This window comes from Lycium ferocissimum, chromosome 6 (assembly GCF_029784015.1).
Source record: "Lycium ferocissimum isolate CSIRO_LF1 chromosome 6, AGI_CSIRO_Lferr_CH_V1, whole genome shotgun sequence".
NCBI classification, from domain to species: Eukaryota; Viridiplantae; Streptophyta; class Magnoliopsida; order Solanales; family Solanaceae; genus Lycium; species Lycium ferocissimum.
Genome location: NC_081347.1, coordinates 13,156,522 through 13,166,309, shown reverse-complemented (window position 1 = coordinate 13,166,309; position 9,788 = coordinate 13,156,522). Strand labels below are relative to the sequence as shown.

The 9,788-nt window shown below is 28.8% G+C and overlaps 1 protein-coding gene across 1 annotated transcript; it reads left to right on the top strand.

Moving 5' to 3' along the window:
* The first annotated feature begins 6,664 nt into the window (after window positions 1-6,664).
* Window positions 6,665-9,008, top strand: LOC132059364 (WD repeat-containing protein RUP2). Its single transcript, XM_059451957.1, has one exon. The coding sequence runs from the start codon at window positions 7,303-7,305 to the stop codon at window positions 8,464-8,466; it is 1,164 nt and encodes a 387-aa protein (XP_059307940.1). The 5' UTR covers window positions 6,665-7,302; the 3' UTR covers window positions 8,467-9,008.
* The last annotated feature ends 780 nt before the right edge of the window (window positions 9,009-9,788 follow it).

Below are 9,788 nucleotides of genomic sequence, written 5' to 3'. Positions count from 1 at the left end.
AAAATGAATAAAATATTATTAATATACCAAAGCTAACAAATGAACATAAAGATTCAAACTTTTTCTCTTTAACTAAGAAGATGAATAAAAATGCTTCTACTGAGTCCAACATAAGTTACAAATGGAAGTTGAAGTGTACCTTAAAAACAATAAAGAGGAACGAAAAAAAGTAACCAAAAAATATAGTGACAAAGAGTGAAATCCGCAAGAAAAAGAATGAGATTCAAATACAAAAAAAAAAAAGTGCTCGAAATTTATAACAGACCAGCTATGAAGATCTTGTTGATATAGATGTAATACAAGAGGAACCATCCCTTAAAATATATACAACATTTTTGCCTTTCATTGTGTAATTAAAAAAATCAATTAGCCATCTCCATTGCATAACACCAAAGAACCCCTTATAATCTTTTGATATGGAATAATAAAGATTTGTGTTTGGTGGAATTGGCAAAAGGAGGAAGGAAACGTGGACGGCTGTGGCGGCTGGAGGCATTAGGACTAGGTTTTGGCATTTTTGACTAGTCAATTTCCGTTCATTACTTGTTTTGTACTATATAACTTCTACTTTTTTTTTTTTACTTCTTTATTATATGCAAACACTATAATGTAAATAAATATAAGTAACAACAATGACAATTAAGTACTATTACCTATTAAAAAATAAAAAGAATCATAGATATATAACTACATTAAATAGGACACCACAAATAAATTATTTGTATGAAAAAAAATATTTGTCAAGTATCATGTCACCTAATGTACAAAATAGTATTAAGAAATTCTTAAGATAATCAACATTAAATATTAATCTGCTAAATTTATCGATAATATATTTTATTTAAGCTATAATTAAAACTCACATGTACACTTTTTTGTATTGAATTATGATATAAGTCATATGCTCCTATTTTAATTACATCAAATTATTAATTTTAATGTTCAATTAGATTTACGATAATTATTAAATTATTAATACTGTAATAAGATTATAAAGTCAATAATGTATATGCTTATTTAATTTAATATAGTTAGTGATCAATAAATAAATACAAGAACATAATTATTTAAATCTAATATAGTTAAACATCAAAATTAACAAAATATTAGTATTAGATATATATTTGAATTGTATTTGAAAATTACAAGTAATTCTTCGTTTAATACACGTTATTATTAGCTAAGTTAGTATTGTTATGCACTCTTATATCAATCATATTTTTATTGAAATTTTAAAATATAAATCTTGACAATTTGGGAATTATAAAATGTCCAAATATAGACACGAAAGAGACAAGACCCCCGTTCTGTATACGAATCAAATTAAACTTTTAGTTTTTTGATTTAGTAGATAGTTCTCACATTTAACACTTTTTTTGTATTGAATTATGATATTGTTAGTTCTGTCATATATAACTCATAGTCTCATATTCTCTTATTTTAATTACATCTGATTATGAATTTTTAATGTTCAATTAGATTTATGATAATCATTAAGTTATTTATATTGCCATACGGTCATAAAATCAATAATGTATATGCAATTATTGAAATTAATACAATTGATCAATGTAGTGCGCAGCCGCGCGCACACATATTTATTATATTGAAACTTACAAGTAATACTTTATTAAATATAAAAAAGTATTATATAATAGTTAGTATTGATGTACAACCATTTGTATATCAACCATATGCTTAATTTTATTTAATAGTATCGTAATTACTGAAGTGTTACAAAGATAATTCAATAGTCGCAAGAGAGGTACGACCTGATCTTGTACAAATCATGTTAAGTTCTCAATTGTTAGTTTATGGACAACGAATTTTATGATAATTAATAGACTATTAAATTAGTAGTATACCATTTTTTTTATTTTCCAGATTAAATTAGTAAAGGACTTTTCATTTAACATAGTTGTTTAAATTCTATGTAATTAGTTACTTACATTATTAATTGGATATAAATCATTGTTATTTTCATTATTATTAAAACTAATAGATAATACTTATTTAATAAGGATTATTATATAATCACTTTTTGTTAATGGACTTAAATATCAACCATATTAAATTTTTAATTGTTAGTGTAAATAGATATAAGAAAAACATTATTCTTAAATGTTACATAATTAGAAAAATATAGCCTATAAATAATTATTCAAATCAGTGATGGATTTCATAACTAAAGTATATTTTGCTTTAAAACTATTTTCGTCTTAAATAATCTTGTTAATTTGTTATATGTTCCTATGTCAATTATATTAATTGTTAGCGCTTAATTAGATTCCGGATAACTATCAAGTTATTAAAATAGCATTAAACCATTCAATTGATAACTTTTATTTATTTAAATTGGATATAATAGTGATCAATAAATAAATACAAGAACATAGTTATTTAAATTTGGTATATTTAAATATTAATAATTTGGTGAATATTAATTTGGTGATTAATACAAGAAATTTAGGTACCAAAAGAAAATTCATAATTTAATAAATTTTATTAGATATTAATTAAAGCTATATATGAAAATTACAAGGAATCTTCGTTTAATATGAATTATGATATATAGTTCTATATCAATAATATATATTATTGAAATTTTAAAATATAATTCTTGATCATTTAGGTATTATAATGCCAAATGTAGTAAAAAAAGAGACAAGACCCCAACCGTATACAAATCGTATTAAGTTTTTAGTTTTTGGACTCTGTATATAATTTTATTTATGATAACCAATAAATTATTTAATACAATATAACACATTTTATTGTCTAAATTAAACAAATACAATATGTTATACAACGCAATTGATACAATATTATAGTTGTTTAAATTCTATATATTTGGTTATTCACATATTAATTAGATAAGGCTTTTACTTATTATTTTCAACACTGATGTTACCTTAGCTGATGATATTTTTGAAGACATCAAATCAAAACCTCGAACTGATTATTCTAGGTATTAAGCAAGGCATTACTACGACTTTTTAGTACTTGAAGCAAAAATATTTATTAAGCTAAAATATTTTATTTTAAATAATTTTTTTGTGACTAAAATGTTACTATTGCTACGATAAGTTTCAAGTTGTGGTAAAAATTAATAATTAGCTACGAAGTTTTATTATAACAAAAAGTTTGTGGCTATATCATGTAACTATAGCCGTAACTTTTTATAACTTGAGCAAAAAATAAGTATTTATTTAGCTACAACGTTTTGTCTCAAATAATTTATTGTTGCTAAAAGTTTACTATTACTACAGTAAGTTTTAACTCGTGGCAAAACATAATGATTAGCTATGAAATTTTATTATAGCGAAAATTCTGTGGCTATTTCATTTAACTATTGCCACAATATTTTTATAACTTGAAGCAGATATATTTATTTAGCTACAATAGTTTGTTACAAATAATTTATTGTGGCTAAAAGATTATTATTACTACAGTAAATTTCAACCCGTGACAAAAAATTATAATTAGCTACGACATTTTACTATAACAAAAAATTTGTGGCTGTATCATTTAATTATTGCCACAATGTTTTAGAATTTGTAGGAAAAATATTTATTTGGCTACGATATCTTGTTTCAAATAATTTATTGTGGCTAAACGGTTACTATTGCTACAGTAACTTTATTGTGTGGCAAAACTTATGATCAGCTATAAAAGTTTGTCGTAGCAATAAAGTTGTAGCTATTTAGGTAGTTATTGCCACGATAGTTAGCAATTATAGCAAAAATGAAGAATTAGCTTTGTCAATTTTATTTTTGTGGCTAAGAAATTTTACGAAATCTTAGATAGCTACGAAATTCAATTTTTTGTGGCTATTACTAGGTAATAGCTACGAATTTTAAATTCATAGCTTAGATTTCGTAGCTATAAATACACTGTGTTGTAGCATGAGGATTCGATAAAACAAATTGAGGTCCATTAGTACGTTCATTAGATAGAAGGAACACCATTCTCTCTTTCCAAATGATCATTCCATACAATTTAAATAGCTACAAATTAAGAAGAGGAAAGGAGATGACCTTTTTTATAATTAAGATAATTTAAGGTGAGTTATGAATAATCAATTAAGAGTAGAAGTTATGAAGATGAAGAGGTGTGAGTTATGGATATCATAATTTTTTAAAATAAAATATAATTATGAAAAATGAGGGAAAAAGAAGAAAAAAGATAAATGCCAATGGAGGCCATAGCGAGGTGCCACATAGGATTAACTATTGCTAGCTTTATATTATATATAGATTGTTTACCTCAAATTTATGATCAATAAAACATACTAGTATATAATTCCTTAGGCATACTTGTTTTGGTTTTTCTGTTCATTGGCTTCATGGTTTATATAGGATCATAAATAGGTAGAAACTGAGAAGGGCATCAATTGTAAATCTCATTTGGTGATTTAATGAAGTTCTCTTTTAATTGCCAAAAAAAAAAAAAAATGATCCTACAAATACGGATTTAAGAAAATTTTAGAATACAACTACGATAATTGTTACCCAAATTTTACTAAAATGTACTTTTTCATTCTTCATGGTCATTTTCACTTTGGCGGTGGAGCCGCCAATAATCAATTCATTTATCTCTTGAATTACCTAATCAATAGGTAGGTTTAAAGTGGTCCATCTAATTATTTTATTTGTTTTGACTGAATATATGGGATGTGATAAAATATATACTCCATTTGTTTCGATTTATCTGACACTATTCCTCTAATAATTTGTTTAGAAAATGATATAGCTCTAAATTTAAACATAATTTAATAATAGTTGGTTCATTTTATAAACTTTTGTACCATATAAATTTATGACATGTTCAAAAGTTACAACTTACAAGTTTCAAAATCATTTAAATAACAAGTTTGAAAACTTTGTTCTAAAAAAAATCATGTCGAGTTAAATCATATCACATAATTTGGAACAGAGAGTGGATATATAAAAATTTGGTAGTCAGGAGTTGTGACGAAAATCAGAGGCAAAGTTAGAGAGTAAGCTACAGATTCGACAGAACTCAATAACTTTGATTGGAACTCTATATTTATATTTAATTTTCACTTAAAATATATTATAGTTTTTATAAAACTTAATAAACTGTCTTATTTAAAATCAGATCTCAACTCAAAATTTTGGCTTTGCTTCTGAGACTTTCGTTGGCACACAAGAAGCCACACATGTGCCTTTGAATATTCTGGCAAAGAAACACTAAGTTTAATTATATGATTGGCTAGATATACATAGGTTATTAAATGATGAAATCGACCTGACATGAAATAGCTAGGTTGTTAGACTCACTTATGCAAAGCGGTTGATTAGTTAAGCGATTGATTAGTTTTCTTAACTGAGTTATTATAAGTTTTGCTATTGTATCAAATTAACGGTTAGGCAAATAACACTAGAAAATATATTTCGTGCTTTTTCTCTCTTAAAAAAAAGTTAGGATAGTTGTTAAAAAATATATCATTAAAAAAATCAATGATTTTTTTATTCAAAATCAATACTTGGCAACAAAATTAAATTAAACAAAAAAAATCATTTGCCAACAATATAACTAGTTTGTTAGCTAAATATAAATTTTTTTACGTTTCAAACTATAATTTTTTCTTAAGTGCTTAATCTCTTGTAAGGATTACAATCATTTTCATCCAAAGGGGAATCTTTTTTACATCGCAATCTGTAAGGATTACAAAGGAGAATCTTTTTCTTAATCGATTAATTAATCGTGAAGAGATCCGACCATTCCACCACAACTTAATGGTCGTTGTGAAAATAATTGAAATACTAATTAAGAGATAATTTTTCCAATACCATATTAAATGGAGTACATCTTTTATGAAGATTTTTGTACACCCTTAAGAAACACATTTTTAATATCATTAATCATGAAGACACATTTTTCTCTTTAAACGTCATGAATAATAATTTATTTTGGAACGGGAATAATAGTACCATAGTATCAAAATGAAGAACATGATCTAAGTCAATGACGACCACGAATTTTAACTAGTAGAGTAAAAAAATTCGAAACGCCGCATCTGAATTTGAAGTACCTGTATATGTTTACAAAATTCAAAATTTTATATATGTATAAAGAAAAATTATTTCTGCCCCACTTACCACAATGTAACTTTTGATATTTAAGTCTCCTTCCTTACATGTGGCTCACCCACTGATCACAGACTCACAGTTCACACACTAATTAGTACTAGTAAAAGATATTTGTAGTATAGATGTACTTGTACATTTAAAATATACAGCTAAGTGAATACACAAAAATACTTTTATAACATACGTGGAGGCAGTAGAATCATACCTTAAATTTATATCCACACATTATATTGGAAATAAAAAAGGGCCAGGCTGGTGATGCCTATTGAAGAAATCCCATGATTGTCCCCACATTCTGAGTCAAGTGGTACGTACATCCCATGATTATCCGTTTTCATGTCATGAAATCAAATCTATCAACTTGCAGAGCTGAAAAAAACTATAATAACAACTCTCTTATATTAATAATTCAATTTAGCTTCAATTGAAAAATTATATCATATCATCACTTGAAAAATAAGTGTCATAAGAAATGTGATTAACAGCCTAGGGAATTAATAAATAAATAATTACTTTAACAGCCTAGGGAATAAATAAATAAATAATTACTCCTTCTTTTCAATTTGTGTGTCTTAGTTCGCACATACAGTCTTCAATTATTATTTTTGAAATAAAATTTTCACGTTTAGAAACTAAATAAAAAGTATCATAAGTGATAATAGTTAAGATAAAATGTTTAAAAAATATTTGAAAAAATTGTACTCCAGCAAAAAAAGAAAATCTTTAATTCTTCAAATAATAACTAGATCGCACGTAAATTTGAGGCAGAGAGAGTATTGTTCAAAGATTTCGCACGGTTATATAATATTAATTTCTCAACTTCTTATAAAGGCATAATAAGAGTGTACTTTTATGAAGAGACAAAAGGTTTTGCTTATTCCACGTAACACAGTGTGCATTAGTATCCACAGCATTTAGTTCTAACAAAAGAAATATGAGGTACATATTCTACCACAATTCCTTTTTGTCTCCTCCACTTGTATACTACTAAACCATATACAATTCCCCCTGCACAACTCCCTTGCCTTCTTTAAACTATACTACTCAAATATATTAATCCATCAAACTATAAAGTATAATGTTCTTCCTTAATTTCCAAAAATGTCTTGCACCAACTCTTCTCCTTGCTACTACAATTTTTATTTCTCCAAAAAGTTAGTAGCAATCACTTTGACATGAATGGGAAATGACGGATATCTCATCAAGTTTCCATCAAGAACAAGAAGGGGTAACAGAAAAACAAGTACCACAAGGAGAAGAGAAAGAAAAAGAAGATCAAGAAGAAGAGAAAGCAAGATGTGAATGGGATTTTCATCTTTCTACTGTGATTTCATCTTGCAATAGTATTAATGGATCTGTTTGTGACACACTTGGTGTTTTAGAATTTGACCCTTGTTGTAATTTCCTAGCTTCTGGTGGAATTGCTAGGAAAATTCGAATTTACGACGTAAATTCGTTGTCACAAGAAGAGAGAGAAGGCGACAAGCGCACCACTGGTGAGCCTGTGGCTTTGGATCATAGCAATGCATGTAACTTTTATATTTGTACTCCTGCAAAACTCAGTAGCTTAAAGTGGAAACCCGGTTGGGGTAGTCAGGTTTTAGGGTCGGGTGATTACGATGGAGTTGTCATGGAATATGATTTAGAGAAGAAAATGCCCGTTTTCGAACGGGATGAACATGGTGGTAGGCGGGTTTGGAGCATTGACTACTGTCATTTGGATCCGGTTTTGGGTGCGTCCGGAGCGGATGATGGAACCATGCAAATGTGGGACCCGCGTTGTGGCGATAACGGGAAGTGCTTGGCTATGGTACAACCTTGTAAGCAATACAGTCCGGTGTGTTGCGTGGAATTCAATCCGTTCAGAGGTCAAATCGTAGCCATTGGATGTGCCGACCGGAGGGTCTATGCTTATGATATACGGAAAATGATGGACCCTCTTTTCATCCTTGACGGACATCAGAAAGCAGTTACTTACATTCGATTTCTTGATGAACGTACGATTGTCTCTTCAAGTGTAGACGGGTGTTTAAAAATGTGGAGTGCGGAGGATCAACGGGTTATTCGTACCTACAAGGGGCACAACAATAGTAAGAGGTTTGTTGGTTTATCAGTATGGAGACCTGGTGGATTAATTTGTTGTGGCTCAGAAAGTAACCAAGTTTTTGTGTATGACAAGAGATGGGGTGAGCCAATTTGGGTCTACGGACGCGAACCCATGGGTCTAACCGGGTATGACCATGGGTTCGTTAGTAGCGTATGCTGGCAACAAAAGGAAGAGAATCGATGCACACTCGTGGCTGGGGACTCAGATGGTGTTTTGCGGGTTTTCAATGGCAAGAGAAGATGATTAATTATTCAGTGACAGACGCAGAATTAAATCGTTTTTAAATGACAACAGAAGATGAACGATAATAATTCAGGATGCAGATTTGAATCGTTGTGAAGATGAATGATTATTGGGTGACGGGCGCAGAATTAAGTACATGTTATATTCGGAGAAAAGCTTTCCGCAAGTATTAGGCATAATGTGTACTATTGTTTTTCGTGAGAAGTCATAGAAACCAAGGCCAACCCAAAAAGGTAATTAACCCATTTCCTTTTTTTTTTTCTTTTTATTTCCACCCTTTTTCATTCTCATTTTAATAGGAATTAAAGGAATTATAGGCCACTTACATTGTCTGAAATAGATAGAGGATATGATTCTATAGAGATATATGAAGAAAAAGGGAAAATTAAACTGCAATGCCATTTTATTCTCGTTGTTCTCTCTTCGAGGTGACTGTATAATAAAAGCGAATATCATTTACTGACAGATCTTTGTAGAAAGCATAAACATGTATGCTGAACTTTATGACGAATAGATTCTCCTATTTCGCATTATTAATGAAATGTATGTGTTTTTTCTTTTTCTTTTTTCTATATAGAATGTGGAGAGTTATTGGAGAAGGTACAGGCACGTAAATTAAAGACCTTAGTTTGTGTGCCATTATAATTTATTAGATCTCGTTCTTATTGCAAGAGTAAATTGCCTTATATGTAGGACAATTGAATATATAGAAGGGCTTTTTTATTTCAACTAGGGGACATTTCGGAGACATGACTTGTTGCTTCATTTTGTTATTAGTGAGTAGTGATGTCTCGTAAGGAAAAAAAAGATAAATATGCTAGCTCAAGATCTAATAGTACTCCCAATAATTCATGTTGTACCACTTTTGCTATTAGATGAAAATAGGAAGGTAAAAAGAAAAATCTAGTTTATGAAGCAGTTGCGAAAGAGACTAAAATTTTAGGCTTGTTTAATTTGCGTTGCTCGGATGAGTCTTTACTTGAATTCTTTATGTGTTTACATATATATATATATATATAAAGGAAAAGACAAGAATTTAATGTATTTGGAACAAAACACTGAAGCGAACAGATGAGTAGTGTAGTTCATGTTTTGTCAGTCTGTGTGCTGTAAAACGTTCTCTCTTTCTTTTCTTCCCCTAACAAACAACTGTAAAATGTTTGTAAAAGACAAAAAAAGAAGATGAAATTTGGTAAAAAGAATGAGGATTTAGCTCGAGTTAACACTTCAAAGACTGATCAGCTTTAGCTTGAGCGAGAGCGAGGACAAACACTTTTATTTAACTTTAGTAAATCACACTTTTGTTTAATTAACTTTAATAC

Coding starts and splice junctions, on each gene's coding strand:
- LOC132059364 (XM_059451957.1), top strand. CDS start 7,303: ATGACGGATATCTCATCAAGTTTCCATCAAGAACAAGAAGGGGTAACA.